The sequence below is a fragment of the Camarhynchus parvulus genome, chromosome 2 (assembly GCF_901933205.1).
Source record: "Camarhynchus parvulus chromosome 2, STF_HiC, whole genome shotgun sequence".
Classification (NCBI taxonomy): Eukaryota; Metazoa; Chordata; class Aves; order Passeriformes; family Thraupidae; genus Camarhynchus; species Camarhynchus parvulus.
In genome coordinates this window covers 20,555,343-20,577,099 of record NC_044572.1, presented here as the reverse complement: position 1 = coordinate 20,577,099, position 21,757 = coordinate 20,555,343, and the positions used below count along the sequence as shown (strand labels likewise).

Sequence of the window (21,757 nt, the reverse complement as noted above, 5' to 3'; positions counted from 1 at the left end):
GGGAGGAGGAGCTGCCGCGGCCGCCGCCGAGGGCCGCTCTCTCTCGCCGCCGCCGCTGCCGCCGCGCCGCCGGGAGGGGCGGCCGCCCCCGCCCCACCATGCCGCTATTCGCCACCAACCCATTCGACCAGGATGTGGGTGAGTGGCTCCCGCGGCCCGGCCTCCCCTCGAGGTAACCCCGCAGGCGGCCGGCCGGCCCTCCGAGCCGCTCTGGCTCCATCCCCGCGGGCGGCCGGCCCGCTGTCCCGGCCCTGCACTGCTGGGCTCGCTGGAGCCCGGCCGGGCAGTGGGAGCAGCGGCGGCGGGCGCGGTGCGGCGGGAGCGGCCGGGCCGGTCCGGGCCGGGCCGGGCTGGGCTGGGCTGGGGCCGCGTCCCGGCCGGGGCCGGCCGGGGCCAGCGCCGGGGCCCTCTGGCCTTGCGGGCCGCGGGGCTGAGCGCGGGGATGCTCCGGGGGGACGGGCTGGCCTGCTCAGCACACAAACGCGGCAGCACAGCAAAACAAGTAGTGCGAAAGGTCCGCGCTGGAGTGTTTTTGAAAGGATGAACAGTAAAAAGCACCATCTACAGTTGCTTCACAGACAGGCATGAGAAAATCATTAAAGCGTTTTTTATTTAGTTTTCTAAAGGGGATTCCTGTAGGAGCTTTCTCTTTTCCTTTCAAGTAAAGCTTGATGTGCTGAGCTCAGGTGTTATTCCCCACCTTACTTGTTCCAAGGCCAGATTAGATGGAAAGGAAGTATCTTGCTTTTACTCGACAAAAATTTTACTTAATGCTGATGTGTCGAAACTGAAGATAAAATAACATATAGATAGTTAATAATTAGTTTTGTGTGTTTTATTTGAGATTGTGTAATATGGTTTGTTTTTGACCTGCTGCTGACATCTCTTTTGCTTTGAGCCATAAAGGCTTTGTCTGGGGAATCCCATAATATAAAGGGACTTCTTCTCCTGTGCGGATAAGTACACCCCTTGGTTATTTTCTTACAGAAGTGTAACATTGTATAAGTCTCTTGAAAGTAATTTCTTTAATAGAATTAAACGCTGTAACTTTCAACTACAGATACATTGTTTCTAAATGTTTATCAGACTTCTGATGTTTAGGCTCCAATTCAATTCTTCCAGCTCTTCAAAGAAATACCAACTCAAAAACGTTTGAAAAGTGTGTAACCTTTCAGGAGAAGGGATTAGTGCCTAAACAAAGTACTGAGATATAAAGTCTGTATGTATGTTATCAGAAATTCTTAGTCTATTGCATCAAAATAAGACATAGCTTGGTCTTCTTATTTTGAACTGTTAACACTTTTAAACTGAAGACTGTGCTCCAATTAATGATTTTGTCGGTAGCAAACTTGACTAACTTATTTTGGAAAGCAGTAAATAATTCTTCTTAGTTGTTCTGCTGTCTTCTAGTGTAATTTGACAGCTGAAAGTGAGGAAGAGATTGTACTGCTTGCTGGTTTTCCATGGACTATCAGAGAATTATTTGAACTAATAAGATTAAAAAGTGATAGGCTCAGGTTCTGGCAGGTGTTCACTTTTTTCTTCCTAGTGCCTCTGGCTGGCAGGGAAGCCCAGACTGCTTGAAGGGGTGTCTCTAGAGCTCAGTTCATTGGATGTGCTCCTCAGCACTGCCAGTCTCAAGGCAGTGGGTCACCCATCAGTTGCTTCAGTGGCTCATTTGCTCTTTTCCAGGTGCAGAGGATGCCAACCCCTTACCTACTGTGCTTGCCTAATATGATCAACAGTGAAGAATTTTCAAAAGTGTTATTCTGTAAACCGTATGAGGAGATAGAAATAACCACTCAGTACCAAATCATTCTTGGAAAAGCAGAGAGTGGGCAATGAGCTGATTTTCACTGGTAGACAGCCTCTTTCTTTTGACCCCTTTCATGGCATCCTGAGAGACACTGTAGGAGCAGCAGGTTGTCCAGTTGGTGACACCCTACTTTCAGGAGCCTGCTGCCTTTATCCATCACTTAACTGGATTTGTGCCAGGGAGATGGGAATGGTGAACTCTCCCGGAAAGCGTCCCTAGGCTCTTCTTCTTTGGGGCCCCTTGGGAATTTGCTATTATCTGGATGAATTTTTTGGCAGGCTTCATAAGACAGCATCAGCTGTAGAGTAAGCTATCATGTTCTCAGGAAACTTCCAAAAGTTGTCAAGACATAGTGCTATTTTTCATTTGTTTTCTGTGAGTGAAAGTTGAGTGCTCTGCTTTTGTTCTTAACCAGCAAGAAAGTTTTCTTTTTAAAATCAGATTCCTGAAGCAGAAATGCAGTCAGCAGCTATTCTTAATTTCATGAGAGTTTGGACATTGGTGTAGTTGATAGTATTACAATAGCTGTGCATTCTTGTCTACTGAACAGCTGATCAGCACTGTGGAGTAGTTGGAAATTATCTTGGAACGATTTAGGATAATGCATTGCAGAGTACATATCTGGAACTAAATTATTTTCCATCATTTTGAGGAGCATAAGTATGTCTTAGATTCAGGACAAATTTTTCAGTTTGTCTGATCAACTAGCAACATTTGGCTAGTCCTGTTAGTATGCTGCTGCAGTGGAACCTGGTCATCCATAATAGTTTACCATTTGTGCCAACTGTTTTTTTTTAGTGTAGCTGGCTAAAGAATGTTGTTTAAGACTGCTATTAAATTAATAATATTAAAGAATGCCCAGAGATTTGAGAAGGTCAACCATTGTCATCCTCAAGAGTCCAAATCTCTGGATGAAGCCCAAATACTTTTCATTTTCTGAAGTTTCTTTTTTACCATATTTGGGAGTATTTTAGCAAGAAGGGATGCTAATCAGTGGTGACACAAGTTTTCACAATCAAGTCGGGGAACCTTTGATGATGTGCCCAAGTAAGAAGTGTAATAATGGAATTTAAAATAAGAAAAAAAATCATCAAGAACTGGGCCTGTTGAGAGTATAGTTAAGAAACTCTAATCTTCCATTTAAGGAGCTAGAATTAAAAATATTCTTATTAGGTTTGTGAGTTTCCTGTTTCTACTGTATTTCTACTGTATTTTTGAATCTTAATCATAAAATTATTCCCAGCCAGTTATTCTTGAGAAATGCAGATTAATCTGCAGGTTTGACTCAGGTAAAATAATGGTGACATTTGCTTTAAGAACCAAAAGACTGTCTACTAATCTGTCATGACAGGCTTATTAGTAATGTAATGGTGCTTAAGCTAGGTTTGATGAAGAATTTACTGCTAAAGCAGTTCTCAAGTGTCATTTAGATGTTATCTCAAGAATAAAATCTGTAACTCAGGTTCTGGTATAAGGTGTCATAGAAATAACACATGATATTAAGAGAAGGTGTTAAAAAACATGGGGGATTAGATTGTTTTTCTTTTTTCCTTACGCACAGTAAAGGATGAAGGTATTTGCGCTTGCTCTGGATGTTACTCTGGTTCTTACTTTGATGGTTTGAGGTAGCACAGGATTGAGAAGAAATTCAGGCTTGTTATTTACAGTAATAGGAAATTAAGCAGGTGGTTTAGTAAGATAGTAGAACTTGATGTGACTTGTAATCATTTTCCCTATGTTTTATTAACTCTAGCAGTTGTTGATAATTTTATCCTATTGACTCTTCAAATATTTAATAATATGCTTGAATTACATATGATCAGCCTCTAGTTTGATGCTCTTAGAATGTAAGAAATGGTTTGACTATGATTCCCATGGTGCAATTTTTGAAATAAAATCCTCTTGCTATTTAAGCTCATTGTTCCTTAAATTTATCCCCTTGCTTAGTCAACATTTTCAAAATGTCCAATTACATGTCTCTCTGAGCTGAACTTTTTTGTTGGGGCAGGTTGGTCAAAAGAAGGGAAAATTGTCATAGATGAGTTTCTTGTCCCCAGATCATTATGGAGACTGCAGACTGCGAGTTAACATCTGGCTGCAAAGAAAGATGAATTCCAAAGATTGGTTCAGCTTGTCATGAGACTGACACTTTTTTGCCTGAGTTGGCCTACTGTTTTTCTCAGCTTTATTTTACAAAGGACATTAACTGTGAGTTAACAGGGTGACCAGGTAGAAAATGTGTGGAAAATGAGCTATATCCACCCCCCTTTTCAGTAGTTTATAAATATTTATGGAAAACAGGAACTTTTTACTTAAAGATACCTTTGGTGATAGGTCCTTAGTGAAAAATGGCAATGCTGACAGGGTAAGACTAAGTGGAATACCCCTTCAGTTATCAGCCAACAAAAAAAAATCTTTCCCACTGTCAATTAGCAGGCTGTCAGTTCAGGTGGGCACTTTGAAGCCAACATAGTATGTTTGATATTGAAAGACTCTACTTTTCTGGTAATTCTCTTGCTTTCCTCCCAGGGAAGAACTGTCGCTTAATTGGTTCTACTTTCAGCTGTGACAGTGTGTATTATAATACCAAAATTTAAAAGAATCAAAGTAGATCTTCAACATGTAAAATCTGTTCCTCTAACTGATAAAAATAACACTGCATACCTGATGTGGAAAATTAAGTTTCTTGCTGATCTTCCTTCTGAAATGCTTCTTGTTCTGTGGCTTGGCTTGTGGGCTTCTGCAAGTATATCCTGGCACCTTTTTTTCACATGACATGCCTGTGATACACCTTGTTTACAGACTATTCATCCTTCTGATGTATCTCTAATGTGCTCACCTTCCTGTTGTGTTGTAATATTCCTGGGTGAAAGGTAGTTTGAGTTCTGTGGATTTGTTAGGGTTTGTGTGAGAGATCTAAACATCTAAATTATTTTTGCTCAGCTAGTCTTACGATTTCAGCCTTTTAAACCAGATTTTAACCAGTCCTTTTGTCTACATTCTGCTCAGTTCACTGAGCTGAGGGATGTTCATTTTTGCTGGGCCACTGTAAGTACAATGGGATCCTACACAGTTTTCTGAAGGAATGGGCTGAGGTGGCCTCAGTCACTGCTGCTGGCTTTGCCTTGGATCAGCTGCAGGGCTTTCACCTCCTACAATTGCTCCCAGAAGGACTTGGGAACACTGCATATGTATAGTTAAACTGCAGAAGTTGGTTAATAGCTTTATCAAAGTTAATGGTACATGGAATTCAAGTTTCTCTCTAAGGTGTCATTGCCTGTTAGGAGTATTTTCAGTCTTGCCAAATGGAATCTGGTTGGACATATTCTTCTTGTGCAGTTCTGAGCATGTTAGTGAAATGCAAAGTGGTTGATATTCAAGTGGTGGCTTCTGTAGAATGGACCAACAAATGTATTTATTCTTTTTATTTGAGAAACAAAAAAGAGCAAAATTTAAGTGCATTTAACTTTAGTGATGTGGAGTGGCATGTAATCCAAAGTTCTCAGCAAGTGTCTGCAAAAAGAAAGAAAAATTTGCAGTCACTTTTAGTCCTTAAGGGCTATTTAAACTATATTGCTTTGGAATTTTAGTGTTTGTAATTTCATAGGGAAGAGGAAATTCTTTATTTAGCCATGTGAAGAAAAGAAAACTTTGAGCAGAAGAGGAGAGAAGGCTTAGGGGTGTGTTGAATTTTTCATTAAATCTGTGTTATTTATAATGATAGAAGAGATTCTGAGGATTTTTTATCATACTAGAAAGTGGTTGTAATATGAATCTGTGAGTTGAAGACTTTCTTTAGCTACTCTTTTGAAGACTTTCTGTAGCCATTTGTCTCTTTGTAATTGAAGTTACAATTTCAGTATTTCATTTTAATGATGTCCAACTGTGAAAATGATGTTACATCCATGAATCGAGTAATAGCAAATAATAAGTCGGATGGTTGAAAACCTTATATTGGTAGAATTTTCTGACAGTTTTTACTGCTACTTGTTTTAACTGCTTCAAATAATGTACATTTTAAGTGTTGGGTTTGAAGGTATTTTGATCTAGATTTGTTATTTCTTAAATTCTACTAGTTTTACCATCTTTGAGACTTAGTTGCAGAAAAATAACTCAGTTGGGGTTTTTCTTTCAAAATAAACTTCAGTAAAAACTGAAGCTTGGGAAGCTGAAGCCTGCCAAGAACTCCCTCTGAAAATGATGTTAGCAATGGATAGTAACTAAGTTTTCTGCCCTAAGAAATGCATCATGTGGTTCACTGCGTATCCGAACACTCATGAGAGTATTTACTCTTACAAATTTCTGTTAAGGCAGTAAAATGATATTAAGATGCAGAACTAAGGCAGAGAAATCAAGTGACTAGCACATATTTCCATGGCAAATCTGCAGCAAAATTTATATTCCTTTTACCAGCACCTAAAGCATCAACCACTAAATCTGGCAATGGATTTTTTTCAACATGCACTACCTTCCTTCTGTCTAATAGTACTTTGTAAATCTGATGATAAATTTCTTTTAGGACAGGCATGTATTTTAGGTAATTTTTATTTTTATTTCTGAGAAAAAGGTTTTGGCTTTTTTTTCTTCTGTCCTAAAATAATCAACTGTGATTGTGTTTTGAATGTAATAGAGGACTTCAAATAGAATCAGAATGCAAATATTTTTTGCTTTGCCTATAATTTATAAATAATGCATAAAACCAGAGGAGCAAACAGAATTTTATCAATGCTCCAAGCATTCAGGTTTGTGTAAATTAGAGGGAAATGGGGCCTCAACACACTTAATGAATCTTAGGACACAAGGAGAGGTATGGTGATTTAGCTATCCCAAAAGAGCCTGTGCAATAGCCTGTGTACTTTCAACTAATGCATAAGTAATTAAACTCATATATTTAGATCTTTTTGGCCTGGCTTCTCATTCAATAGGTGTAACTCTGTCTTCTGGATTTTAGGCACAGTATTTCAGTGAGAGTCTGTGGCATTTGTAATGAGGAATGATGTTTTCTTTAGAAGCCAGGTGCTATTCAGTGCCATGAAAAAAAGATAAAATATGTGTTTGGACGAATGATTTCAGCATGTAGGTGCTTTATTTAAAGGACATTATATTCTACAAATTATTGAGAAGCTAGGGATACAAACACAGCTGAGATTTCCATCAAATGAGGTGCATTTTCCTTCAGAATGTTTTATTTGTTCTGTGTGTGATTTATGACAATGTTTGTGTGGTTGGAGCACCAATTCTGACTCAGGAGTTACGAAGCTGCAAATTGTTGGTCACTGGAAGGTGTGTTGGTAGGAAAATACAATTAATGCTTACCTTGCTCTCTTTTATGTTTTCCTAGGTGTCTGGTGTAGGTATAATATATATTTTAGAGACTGAATGTTGGGCAAGATGGAACTGATCTGGCCCAGTATGCTTAGTGCACTGAATGCAGAAGTGTAAGGAGAGAGGCCTAGTGATTCCAAGGTCTGTGCCTTACAAAGTGGCCAAAAATGATATAAGTTCTTTGTCTCTTTTGTGTTTGTTTTAGGAACTAAATAAATTGTTGAAATAATTTAGAAATATATTCTTATATTGTGCCTGATCATTGTTGGTTTTGACCAAAGCATCCATAGATCAAATTATTGTTTTCCTCTTAAACTGCGGCTCTTACAAATATGTATGTGTGTCTTTATGGAATTACTGGTAAGAAAAGAATATTAAATAACTCCTGATAAAATAAAGGTAAGCAGTAAAGACAAATAATGAAAAAAAAAAAACAAGGAAAAAAACAGTTAAGAAAAATTAAAACTATTATTTTACTAACTACTATTAATAGTAATTAGGATTAATAATAACTATTAATTACTACAAATTAACCGGATGCAACATATGATTGTACAGTCTTGCACTGCTTAAAATTACTATTGTAGGCTTTGCTTGTGCTCTGAAAACAATGCCTTGAATTGAGTGGTGCAGCCTCATGGAAGAGAGCTGTGATGCAGTCCTTTTTCCTTTGTGTTTGGCATAGCATTAGTAAGAGGCCTTTTTTGTGGACAGTCAGCTCAGACAGTGTGCTGCTAACATTCTCAGTATGTTCTTAACTTTTAACTTCCCTTGTTTGAGACAGAATTTAGGTAGGACTCCAGAGGCATTTTTTTTTCTCTTGTCTTACCATTAATTTTATTATCTGATTGATTTATTAGATGATTGTTACTACAGAAGACTGACAGTATACACTGAAACTTGGTTTCAGGCTGAAATTTACTAAGAAACTATCTAGTGTTTGTTGGTGGAGGAAACATCCTAGGGGAAGGCATTACAAGCAAATGGCACTTTTTATATAGGACTAACTTCGACTGCCAAGAAAGAACGTGATCATAGCAGAAAACTTGTGATTGTACTCATGCATAGATTTGCAAAATGTTCTCATTGAGAATTAAAATAAAGGCTATAATTGGTGTGGTTAATGTGGATCAGGGATTTCATCAGTCACTATCTTATTTAGAGTTTCAGCCGAAGTATTTAAATTAGCGTAAAGCATATAGTTTGCTGTTATATTAAAACATTAAACATGCATTAGTTTACTCCTTGGTTTGTAGAAGACATAACTGATTGCTATGTCATTTCTCTTTGCTGACATAGTGAGAAAAGAAGGATCAATTGTTGTCAAAAATACAGACAACTGTCTGTTATGTAGAACAATGGAAAAGACCAAGGTTTTAGTTCCATTGGATTGCTCATCTCTCTGCTAAAGGATGTGCCAGCTGAAGTGCAGCATTAGGCAAGAGTGACCAGTGTGGGTTTGTGAGCTCCTTGTGCGAGCTCAGAGCCTGGCAGGAGCTGAAGGCTTTGGAGAGAAGTGTGCAGTCACTCTTTGACTGGAGCTGGTCCAGCTCCAGTAGAGCAGGCAATGAACTGAAGCAGTGGAGTCCTGGAAGTAAACTGCCTCCATGTGGTCTGTTTTGTGTGTCTCTGGACTGTGCTTATCAGCTGCTTTCAGTCTGAGGAACGCAGTGTAGGAAACTCAGGCTCTGTGTTTTAAAAAAGCAGTTCTGGTGCTGCGGAGTTGAGGCTGTCTTGGAGCAGAACAGCTGCTGTGTGCATAGACTGCAATTTCAGAAGACTGACTTGGTCTGTGATGGCTCATGCAAGGCATTGAGTTCAAGTGTCTTACCTGAAAATCACAAATTTCTATGACTGTTAGTCATAAGATGAATTGGAACAAGAGCAGACTGAAAGGAAAATGAAGTGGTTGGTTGATCAGCTGGTATATCTTAGTGCTAGATGTTAGCATGATGTCTACCCATAATTTTTGATATTTCTGTTGATTATGAATGCTTTTTCTAATCAAACAAGTTTTCTGATAGGGTTTAGAGAGAAGAGGTAATGTCCCTCTACTTTATCTGAGAGAACATACAGAATAGTAACTAACTCCCATTTAGGATTTCCCTATACTGTTTTGCTCTTTACTTGCATCAGGCTGTAGAGCTGATGTGTTATCATTTCAGTTGTATATATGTCAGTGTTGAATTTTTCCTCATAAATACTTTGGGAGCATATAACCATAGAGTTTTGCTTTTCTGCATTTTTGTTTGACTTAAGAAAAGAATTAACTGTAACCTACATCAATTTATAGGACGTAGAAACTTATTCATAAGAAAAGCCATCCATTTAGATATGAGTAATCCTTGTAATTTTTGGAGATTAGATGTTTACTTTGTCTTTGTCTTTGCAATTTTGCCAGTGCTAATCTAGATAATGAATCTTTCCTGGCAGAGAAGTTTTTATAGGAAATCTTTGGTTCCTTTCATAAAACTAAGTAGTCCAAGACATTCCCTGAAGGATGGTATTTACTGCTGACGCATATTTTGTGTTTTGTAGATGAAGCTGTAAACATTAGATGAAGAGCAGGGATGGGAAACAAAGTTTCTGTATTATTCTATGCCCATTATCCTACTTTTTGGTTAGTAATTAAAAATGTGGGGGCATTCCTTTATGCTCTCCAGTCCTGAGCTGATGTATCAGTGTTTAGATAATCTTCAATTGAGCTGCAGTGTAAGGGTCAGTTTCCTTTAATGCTTTTATTTATTGTTAACCTTACTGTAACTAAGCTTTTGTGGGGGACAAATAGAGAGGGAGCCTATTTTTTCTTCTGACATTGAATCTATTTCTTCTCAACGTCCTCTATTTCTTTAGTTTTTACCAGGGACTCTTGTCCTATTCAAAAAATTTGGAAGAAAGAGTCACAGTGGCTTCTTTGAAATTAACTTTGGTTTAGCAGTCTTTATAGCTGAAAAGAAACAGTGGGATATATTATCCAAAGCAGAAGTAAGAATGGGAATATAGAAGTTTAGTGATTATGATGACTTTTTTAATCTTTCTTGTTGAGATGTAATATATGAAAGGAAATGCAAGACACAGCACTTTAGTGTCTAAGAAGGTGATAAATTCAGCTGTATGTGACTCTGCAAACACTGAACCAATGCTTTGAGTATTCATATCCTATTAAACTTTATAGTTCAAATGGGAAAAAAATCTGTTGATAGCCATACTGCTTGTTAATGTTTTGTGTACACCTTTATGATGTGGTAAAACAACACCAAAATATATTTACTTATTATTAAAATTAATGGTCACAAGTGAACATTAGAAAATTAAAAAGAATTAGATATAACATTGTTAATATATAAGTTTTATTAAATATAGGGATTTTTCATACATTTAGAAATATACAAAGACATAATATACCAATGTCTTTGTTAACAATTTAGATTTTTTTTAAAATTTGTATTTTGATTTCCTTATACTTTTATTTATCAGAGAAAGCAACCAGTGAGATGAACACTGCAGAGGACTGGGGCCTCATCTTAGACATCTGTGATAAAGTTGGACAGTCACGCACAGGGTAAGTAACTTCAGGAATTTCCTCCCCAAACGTTTTTAATTCTGTTACTTCAGTCTCATACCCAGGCGAGAGGAGTGAATTTTTCGTTATCTTTTACAAACTTCTACAACAGCTGAATTTAACTTAAATTGGTTGCAAGTAAAAAGAAAACGTGTGGGGCTTCTGCTGAAATATTTTGCAGTCCTTTGGAGATACTGGCTGATGCGTTAAAATTAGGATTTGTGTACAGCAGCTTTTCGCCAGTGTAGCAGATAAAATAAATTGATATGTTTTAGCAGTATCCCTGTAAACCCAGGAAACTTCATGAGGCATTTTTCTTACAGAATCATAATCTAAGTTGGAAGTGACCTCCAGAGGTCATCTAGTCCAACCCCTCCAGCTTCAAACTGGTCTAATTAGATCAGGTTGCTCAGGACCGTGTCGAGTCTTGAATGCCTCCAAGGTCAAAGGTTCTGCAACTTCTGTGGGCAACATGTTTCAGTATTTAACTAGTTCTCCTTACTAAGTAAGGAAATAAAAAAAATAATTCTGCAATCTGTTTGCAATTTTTACTCTTCCGACTTGTCTATTGCATCTTGTCCTGTGACTGTGCAGCTCTAAGAGAGGATCTGGCTGCATCTTCTGTGTATACTCTGATTAATTGCTTGTTGAAAGCAGTAAGCCCCACTTTTTGGCTGCTCTTCTCAAAGCTGAAGCACCTCTCCTATCTTTTCCCTGGATGTGACCCTCCCTGACCATCCTGGCAGCTATCTATTGGACTTAGGGCAGTGTGTAAATAGCCTTCTTGCAGTGGGGAGCACCAAAGTGGACAAAATGCTCCAGATGCAATCTTACAAGTGCAGAATGGAGGGAAAGGGTCACTTTCCTGACCTTGTTGGTTGTGCTGACCCATAGTTCGAGCTGGGATGTGGTTGGTTGTCTTAGCTGCAGGCTGCACTGCTGACACCTCTCACCCAATAGGACCTGCAGATAATTTCCTGCTTTTCATGTGGTCAGCTCCTGGCTTCATTTAAAATGCAATAGCTTATCCTTGTTCTTATTGAACTTCCAGTGTGCCCATTTCTCCAGCCTGTCCAGGTCCCTCTGAACATTATCCATGGCCTCAGTGTACTGATATGTTCCACTTCAACTTGCTCTGGTCAGTAAGTTACTGAGAGCACTGTTGCTCCCAGAAGAAATCCCTGAAGGATACTGTCTGCTAGCTGGAATTTGCACTACAGGTGACAACTCTTTGAGCCTAGGAGACCGGTTTTCCACCCACCTTTATCCAGCCCATATTTCACTAGCTATGTGATAAGGACACTACAAGGGCTTCAGCTGTATGTCAAAAATTCGCTAAAACCAAGGTATAAAGCATCTGCTGCCTTTCATTGTTCTCATCATCAGACCACCAGTGTCTTTGTCACAGAAAACAGCAAGCTTTGTGGTTCTTCTCCTTGTTTTCAGAAGCTATTCTCTGTCAGCAGGGCTTTGGAAAACGTACATTTTGGAGTTGTGATACTAAATTAAACACATCTTAATATGGGCTGCTAATGTTTCCATGTTTGATTATTTACTGAGCTCTTTCATGGAATTTATGCATGAACTTACTTTTTGGACAAGAAAAGATAAAGTATAATTTGAACTAGCAACTAAAAAATACAGTTTAAAGACATAATTTCAGAGTATTTATAGTGCTTTCAGTCAGTGTAGTATTAGGACTGGGAAATGTTTTAAATACACCTTTTTGAAGCACTTCTTGTAAAAATTTAGGAATGAAACAAACTCAAGAAGAAGGTTTTGCCACTGATGCTGTGGAAGGCTTCTCTGAGAATGACTTGGATGCCTTGTAGAACTGCTAGAAACAGTATGAGATGCCAGACAGCCAAGTCCCACCTGGGACTTTGTTCCTAAGGACAGGTTTGCAAATAATCTTATTCCTTGGGATTAGAGATGCTCTCTGGAGGAGTACATAAAAATAGCGCAGCATATTGAGACTTCTGTGCTGTTGTGTATAACTGTAGTTAAGATAACAGCTGGCAAGTTGTTAATAATGTTTCAGATTAGTCTTTATATGTAAAACTGCATTTCTATTCCTTGAGCACATTGATGCCAAGCTTGTAACAGTAACTATATTACTGAATGTTTCAGTATTCTATTTAATCACTGAAAGCCTTTCCACAGATGAAGTTTAGTCTCACAGCAACATAGCCTGAACAGTGCTCGAATGTGTGTAGCTGCAAGAGACGGCAGTACAGATAAAGCTAGAGATTTCCTGGTAATATGCAGATAAATTCCTGTTAGGATTTCTGAGGTTTGTTTGTGTTGGTTTTGGTCTTTTTCTTTTGCGTATTTGTATTTTAATATTTTTCTTAATAAAATTGTTTTAGAAAAGTGGGACTTTAACCTTTGTAATATTTTTCCTGCGTGTAATAGGCTGCCAGCTGACTTGTTGCTTAAATTCAGATTCTGTTAAAACTTGCTGAGAGTGGGTTTTCTTTGTTTGTAATGGATTATATAGTGCAGTAGCAAGGTAAAGCAAGATAATGTTTCCCATTAAGAAGTTTAAATGAGATATGCTTAGCTGTTTGAAATTCTCCTGCAGTTTAAGGTCCTCTGACAAGGATGCAAGTCTTCTTAACTGGGATCAGCTTTAATTTTTTAACCAATTCTGCTCCAGTACAAGCTGCTTGTTTCTGTTCTTGGCAGAAGTTTAGATTACATAAATCTCTCATTTGTGGATTTTCTTTGTACTATTCTACAAGCCCCATTGCATCCTGCAGCATTCTAGATGTGAGTTGCCTTATACCTGAAGCCACAGCAGCCTAGAAAAACATTTATTCATCAAGTAGCACTTCTGGCATAGCACATTGTCTGCAAACTTGTTGGTATCCAGATTAATTGTTGGAAACCTGTTATGCTACAAAGATGTTGCATTTTCTCATAACATAAATTAGTTTCAGTTCCATAACATAATTGCTACTGTTATTTTTTATGTTGTAATACTCTCCATACCAAGAATTACAAATTGCTGAAAATGTTATCTTGCTTCCTTTAATCCAAACAAGTAAAACAGATTTTTAGCAAGTTAGAATTCCACTGAATCCCTCTCTTTGACTACTTTCTCTGGGTTTTTTTTTGTGAATTTAAAATCAGAGTTGCTATTAGAATTTTTATAGAAAACACAGGAAAGACAGAAAATATGTCAATATTTTAAACAATACGACTTGTTTACAATAGCTTATATGAAATAGTACTCTATGTAGTACAGAATTAACATTTTCTGCATGCTTCACATATCAGGTTCTTAGATGATCTAAAATTTGTCTAATGATGAGACAACACTTTTTTTAATCTTTGAATTTCCATTAGAAGCTCATACAGCTCAGCAGTTGCACATCACATTGTTTGCATCCTGTTTTTTGCCAATATTAGCTCAACAAATTGCCTTTAGAGCAAATTGCCTTTTCAGCATAGAAACATGATTAAAACAAAGGTTTTACTGTTAGAGGCAATCCTTTCTGTCTCCTGGTTTTGTACAGCATTCTTGAAAACTTGTTTATTTTAAAAATTTTTAAAATTTTAATCGCATGGAGTGATTCTTGAGGCTGTACTTTGCAGGGCCAGGAGCTGGGCTTCAATGATCTTTGGGGGTCCCTTCCTACTTAGGATGTTCTATGATTGTATATTTGACTGGCATTTTAAATCTGACTACAGAAAAGATATTGATTTTTGCATAGTGTTGCTTTTCTATGATGAAAATGCTTACAAAACTGAATCTATAGTTTATCATCTCAGAATAAAATAACACTATAAAATTTGGAATGGTTCATTAAACAGAATAAAAGGAACAACTAATGGACAGGTATGGTATATTTTAGCAAAGATGTCCCCCCTTCTTCAGTCATTTCAGTGATTTGCTAGCCAGTTCCTAACTCCAATTGGGTTTGCATTTGGCTTTGAGACACTTGTACTGTTTATTTCATGAGACATATCAGTCTACACTGAAACTTTCACAACTTCAGTTTTTTTTCCAGAAAATTTACTTAGTAAAAAAAAAAGATGGCTGAAAAAAAATTGAGTCAGTGGCTGAGAGGCTGCACCAAGGGTTGAGAAAATAGAAATGTACATTGCAACGCTCTGTGTTGGGGATGGGTATTGGCAAATTGTCATTGAGAAGTGGTTTGTCCATATTGCTGCTTGCCTAACTTTGTCTTGATTCCTTAAGGATTAATCACTGCCTCAGCAAGTCAGTGTTCTGGTTAGCTGTTTCTTCTTTGGTTGTTTTTGTGCCTGTTCATGCAAGAGAGAACAGCAAACTTGCTTACTTGATAGTTTTCCAATGTATCTTCCATTTTTTCCCCCTCACATTACACAATCTCAGTAGTATTTTGCATTGTAATTGCAGTGTATGTCTCACAGGCTGACCAGGAAGCTTAATGATCAGCCTGTTTCTGAAGGAGCAAGGAGGAAAGCTGAGTCCCACAGAGTTACCTTAGACTGTAAATGAACAATAAATTCCTGAACATATCTGAAATGTTTTGTGCAGAGTAGCATTTTAGATTGCAAATGCTGCTAATTGTGTCTTTGTTAAATAAAATATAATCAGAATTTTTTCTACTTTCTAAAACTAAACCTGAAATTCATTGTATTTTCTATATGAATTGGTTTATGATACCATATGATGCCACATATGATACACAACTTCTATGTATCTTGCCAAATTTTCACCCTACTTATTTGTTATAACTACTCATTGTGGTGCCTCTGAAATGATGATCATTGGAGTGGAGCTGTGGACAAATATTTGTATAGTACAATTTGGAGGGATGCCTACTAAGTAGACAGAGTTCTACACTCATAGAGTAAATGCTTCCCTCTGGTTTCTGTATAGTGCTTCTCATAATTTACACACTAAATTGTATGATGAATTAATTAGAAGTAAAAATAAGAATTACAGGCCTGTCTAGAATAGGTTTTCTTACTCTGTGTAACTAAAGATTGGCACACCTGGATTATCTTCTTTATCTACATGTAATCAAGTTTTCTTATTTTAAACATTTGAGTATTTAAAAACATTTAACATTCAAGTATTGATAATTGCTTTTAAATATATGTACAAGTAGATTGTACTTGAGACATGTAGATGATCATTTGGCTTTGAGGCTCTCTTATTACTTTTAATAAGACTTTGGATTCCTTTGTAAAAAACATCATAGGCTAATGATCCTGTTTCTGAACTGCTAAACTCTTGATCCTGCACCCTGCCTTAATAAATACTGGCTTCACAATGGGCAAGCACTTTTTTGAGCTTGCAATCATACCACATTGTTATTCCTACTCATAAACGAATGGTTAAAGAAAGCAGTTATTTCTAACAATTTTAGCTTGTATTCTTTCTCAACTTAAGTGAACATATGAGAAGTCTTGGATAATTAACAGATAAAAGGTAGTACTTGCCTTAAAGCCTTCATCTGTAATAATTGGTATATGAAGACATACACTGAATGATATGTACTTGTGCTGTGTGACAGCACTTTCTATAATTAGTGCCACTAAATATGAGGTGGACATTTCTGTAAAATGTAGACACTGCCAAATATAGTATAGCCAAGCAGTGGTGTAACTTATACCTGAGTTTCATGTTAGTTTTTGGATATCAGTTCAAAAGAAAAATACTTTTGCTTCCAAAGACAACCATGCTATAAATGTGTAAACTCCATGAATGTGTAAAATCTCTTAGTTTAGATTTACCTTCTCTTTTCCTCCTTCTCTACTTACCCTCTTCCAGGGTTATCTTTCCAGGGCTATTCAACAGATAATGATTGTATGCCCTTGAAAATTCCTACCTCAGCCTGGCTCAGCTTTCCACTACTTTATAGATGGAACAAAGTATCAGAAAGTCACATAGATTTTAATGTGCTAAACTTTCTGAAGTCCCCTTTCAAATTCTTTGTTGAAGTTGCTTTTCATGTTATTTCTATCTACCACAACATAGGTAAGACTTGAATTCTGTATTTAATTGTTTTGAAACTTTGATGTAGATTGTGTAACAGGTTTTTTTAGAAATTATTGGTTTATTACATGTCTTCTTTATTAATGTTATTCTGTAAATTAAAAGGTACTCTGAGGTATATGGTGGTAATTCAAAATAAAAGGGTGTTGGTAAATCAGTATGTAAGGAAATGTTCTTACATATATATGTGAAATATAGAGGAGTAGGTGCATGGACTACAGAGAATTCCAGTTCTCTAATTGTAAGGGGTTTGATGCATTTCTGGACTATTTACAGTAATTCACTCTTAAGTACAAGAAGTAATAGAAATTACTGAGAGGTTTTGATAATTAAGAGAGATACAAATACTACAGATAGAAATGGCTATAACTGTTTATGGTGTTTAATTTATTTTTTTAAATGTTATTGTTTTAAATTATAAACTACTAAATAATTTACGATGCTCAGGAGATCTTGCTATCTGTTAATGTTGTCAGCATTGTCACGTGTGCAGTAGGAAATGTTTGTTCCATTCCATATTTTTAAAGCTGGATTGTGTTTTTCAGGCCTAAGGACTGCCTCCGCTCTATTATGAAGAGAGTGAACCATAAAGATCCACACGTCGCTATGCAAGCATTAACAGTAGGTTCTTTTTCATGTAGTTCATTTTCTTCCTGAAAAGTTATATTGCAAAAAAAGTCTAATTTTTAATCTTTCTTTCATTAGCTTCTAGGAGCATGTGTATCAAACTGTGGCAAAATATTTCATTTAGAAGTCTGTTCAAGAGATTTTGCCAGTGAAGTAAGCAATGTGTTGAATAAGGTAATGTATTGCATTGACTTTTATGTTTCACCTGTAAGTGAAATTGGATAGAGAATTGGGATAATCTGAAAGTAGAATGGAATCTACTTTTAGAGGACTGGAAAGACGGAGGAGGGGAAGGAGAGAAGATTACTGTAAAGACTGTGGCTTTTATGCATAAATGCATTGCATTTGTGTATATATGTTAACTTCCTGAATGCCACTTCATACTAGTTAACATAGATATTCTGTTTGGGGGAGGTGTGGTGTGTTAATTCATAAATAAGCTACTATATTTTCACTTTAAATAACATCAGTAAAACATTAAATACAAATATGATGAAATGGAGATGGAACAGGGAGTTCTATGTAATCTTATTTTACTTTATTTTGGGCCTAGCATGTACTGTACTGGCACAAACACAATGCTGATGTATTATTCTCCCTTTCTAATAATGACTGAGTGCTAAACTTGACTACAAAGTAAGGTATCTATATGTTTTATATTGACAATAACAGGCAATTACTTGAAATTAAGATCAGATTCTTACATTATTTGACTAGTTTCTACTGTCCATGCAGGGTCATCCAAAAGTTTGTGAAAAGCTGAAAGCCCTTATGGTGGAATGGACTGATGAATTCAAGAATGACCCACAGCTTAGTTTGATATCTGCTATGATAAAAAATCTTAAGGAGCAAGGAGTTACTTTCCCAGCTATTGGTTCACAGGTATATTGGATTTTTGTAGTTGTTCTCAAAGTGTGTCACAAATTCTTTTTATCCTCAGCTCTGTGTTTTACAGTTTGTAGTCTTGAATTCTAGAATGTTTGGCAAACAAAATGAAAGCTATCTTGTCTTAATAACACTTTTCTTTGAGTAGTGGAATGCTCTAGATTATTTTACATTTTTATATAGCAGGTGAATACAAAGCAAAAGGGTGAAATTAATGCACTCTCACTTTTTTGTTGGATTCATTTTTACATCTTTTACTTTTGGCTAGGCTGCTGAACAAGCAAAAGCAAGTCCAGCTCTAGTTGCCAAAGATCCTGGTACAGTAGCCACCAAAAAGGAAGAGGAGGATTTAGCTAAAGGTGAGTGCATTTATTTGCTGACATGATGCATATTGATTTATTTAAATGAACAATAGCCAATCTGTATGTGTTACTAATGGTTTCTTCAATAGTCAACCCACCAAAGTCTACTTTTAAAGAGATCTGTGTCTCAAAAGCATATCTACATGAGTTTCATAATGTTTGTGTCCATGCTGCCTCTTCTTAAATATGATCCATTTTTTTCTGCAAAGTTGAGCTGAGTTTAATATGAGTGAAACTTCTCTGCTCAGTCAAGCTTACTTGAAAATGACCCAGAAATATGAAATTATTCAAGGAATGATAAGGAGGAAAATAAAAGAAGGGGCGAATTTTTGCTTGTTTAAGCAAAAATAATTTTGTCAATTATGAATTAAGGAGGGACTTTACTGTGAAGGTGGACAAGCACTAGCACAGGTTTCCCAGGGATGTCATGGTGTCTTTATTCTTGGAGATATTAAAAAGTTGTCATTGGCAGTCAGCTATGGTGATCCTGCGTGAACAGGGGATTGGACCAGATGACTTCCAGAGGTGCTTTCCAGCCTCAGCCAATCTGTGTGAATCTGATTCTGTGAATCCAGGCTAAGGACTTCTGTCTAGCAGAGAACCAGTGTGCACTGGAACACATTATCTTTTTAATGTTTCAAGCAGTCTGGAAAAGTTCAACATGGTGTAAGATGTAAAATAAGAATGTAAATATTTTACATCAGTTCAAGGTTGTAACAATAATATAATAATAAAAATTGGATGACTTTGGGGAGTTATTCTATTTGTTCTTATATGCTGTTTATTCATCCTGTCCATGTTGGAAGCCACAGTAAATCCACAGGCAGAATTCTGTTCTCTTTGTTATTTACCATTAATTCTAAGAGAAAGACACAAAGTCATTAAAATGCAATAGGAATAGAATTATACTAAAAGTTTTCACAGAATTAAATTTTCATATCCATCAACCCATTTTTATAGGGAATTTTCATCTGAGTAACTCTTCTTTTGTAGCTATTGAGCTGTCACTAAAAGAACAAAGGCAACAGCAGACAGCACTTTCCAGTTTGTATCCAAGCACCTCAAGCCTTTTAACCAACCACAAACACGAGGGCCGAAAGGTTCGTGCAATCTACGATTTCGAGGCTGCTGAAGATAATGAACTAACTTTTAAAGCTGGAGAACTTATAACTATACTTGATGACAGGTAAGTTATATAGAAAGCCTACTAGAATTATGTTAAACTGTAAAAATTAATTAGAAATAATTATATCTTCTATGTAGAAGCATACCTTGATATGCAATGAATGGAAGCGTAATTTTGTATTAATACTTTATTTTGTTATCTTCTCAATTTTTTACAAATAAATATATTTGCATAAAAATTCCTGTGTAAAGATTTCTGCATATATGCAAGTTATATGTATGTGCTAGTGATATAAAGGCCTTTATTGTGCAATTCCTAGGAAAGTTCCATGTGAGTATGGGATTTCTGATGTATGGGGACTTTACTTTTTTTTTTTTTAATCTTTAGTGATCCAAATTGGTGGAAAGGTGAAACTCATCAGGGTATAGGATTGTTTCCATCTAATTTTGTAACAGCTGATCTTTCTGCTGAGCCTGAAATGAGTAAGTGACATTGCATTTATGTATATATGTTTAGCTCTGCCATGGCTCATGGGTGATTTCCTTCCCCTTATGATGGAGTTCAGTTGCAAATTTATGTGATAATTGAAGTAAAACTGAGGAGCCCTTGCTATGCTATCACAAAAAACAGACCAAGGTTGCCCAAACTGTCTTCTGCTGAAAAATGCTGCTGTCTGCTGCTGCCTTTGTCAGCAGTTTCTTTGAGACTCATGAAATCATTCCATTGACACCTAGACAGACACGGACAACAGCAGCTTTTTTTCCAAACTGCCTTTTTGTCCAGTTGCAATGGTGCATATCTAATTGAGATGAAACTGAAGGCCCCATGGCAGATAGGACTTGGAGACAGACTACCAGTGTTCAAATAGTTCAAGAAGCCTACCTACTGTAGGTATGTACATGTGCATAGGTACATGTGCCTAGTGAACAGAGGGATTTTCTGCATGCAGCTTATTTATATCCATCCAATCTACTTTAACTATTTAATAAAAATATTAAATCTGGGATAGGACTTCAATATTCTAGAGCTGATTTATGTAAATCTCATGGGTTTGAAAGGTTAATCATCTGTTATCTCAATTTGAGGCTGCTAGAAGTATGAGCAGGTCAGCAGAATTACATGCTGTACCAGTCATTTGTGCTATGCTATGACTATCTGATAAGAGTCATATTTGGCTTTTTTGCTAAATATAGAGCTTTTTTGTGCTAATCTCCACTACAGAGGAATGAGATGCTTTGCATATAGGATTTGGTGAAGATGGAATAGAAAAACTTAAGACCTTTCAGTTGTGGACTTTGCTTTGGAGAAAAGAAGGCTCAGTCTGTCATAGATGATTTTATCAGTTTTATCTTAAACTTGAGTTGGTAGCCCTATTGTTTCCAATCACTCTTTCTCAGTCTTTTAGCCTGATGACCTTTCAATATATATATTATGTGTACGGAGACTATGATAAAGCCATTTACTTGCTAAAACATATTTCTGCTGAGATTGTGTGAACTGGTCTATTTTTTTATAATGTGATTTACAGATAAGAAAATTATTTAGGGCTGAGGCTTTCAAATGTCAATAAAATACTAATTTTAAAAATTTTCACAGTAGAGTTTTCAAATGCAAGGAACCTGTAACCTATACTAGTTGTATAATATTTATGTCACTGTTTATTTTTTCTTTTGTAAAATTAAATCTGGCTGTTTATCTTGCAGTGAAAGCTGAGAAGAAAACAGTGCAGTTCAGTGATGAAGTTCAAGTAGAGACAATAGAACCTGAGCCAGAACCAGTTTATATTGATGAAGTAAGCATGGCAAAAATCCTGATTGGTATAAAATGCACTGCTGGGACATTTAAATATATGATGTTTAACCCTTTCATCATGTACTTGAAAAATATGATAAAAAGAGTGTGGAAAGAGAGTTTCCTTTAGAGTAATAAATAAAATCTTCAGTATTCTTTTTTGTTTAAGAGTCTTGAAGTTCTTGGGAATTTCTGAAACTGAATTTGGAACTGCATTCCATTTAGGGCCCTACTTGAGGGTTGTACATCTGTTTACCTCCAAGCTAGA

The 21,757-nt window shown here is 36.7% G+C and overlaps 1 protein-coding gene across 1 annotated transcript in view; it reads left to right on the top strand.

Moving 5' to 3' along the window:
* STAM (signal transducing adaptor molecule) overlaps positions 1 to 21,757 on the top strand; it is a 30,568-nt gene continuing 8,811 nt past the window's right edge. Inside the window, exons 1-9 of the mRNA XM_030967829.1 lie at positions 1 to 138; positions 10,619 to 10,703; positions 17,244 to 17,319; positions 17,404 to 17,499; positions 18,061 to 18,207; positions 18,479 to 18,569; positions 19,566 to 19,758; positions 20,086 to 20,180; positions 21,402 to 21,490. Coding sequence (XP_030823689.1) covers positions 99 to 138; positions 10,619 to 10,703; positions 17,244 to 17,319; positions 17,404 to 17,499; positions 18,061 to 18,207; positions 18,479 to 18,569; positions 19,566 to 19,758; positions 20,086 to 20,180; positions 21,402 to 21,490 — 912 coding nt within the window. The 5' untranslated portion in view covers positions 1 to 98. The remainder of the gene's footprint in view (positions 139 to 10,618; positions 10,704 to 17,243; positions 17,320 to 17,403; positions 17,500 to 18,060; positions 18,208 to 18,478; positions 18,570 to 19,565; positions 19,759 to 20,085; positions 20,181 to 21,401; positions 21,491 to 21,757) is intronic.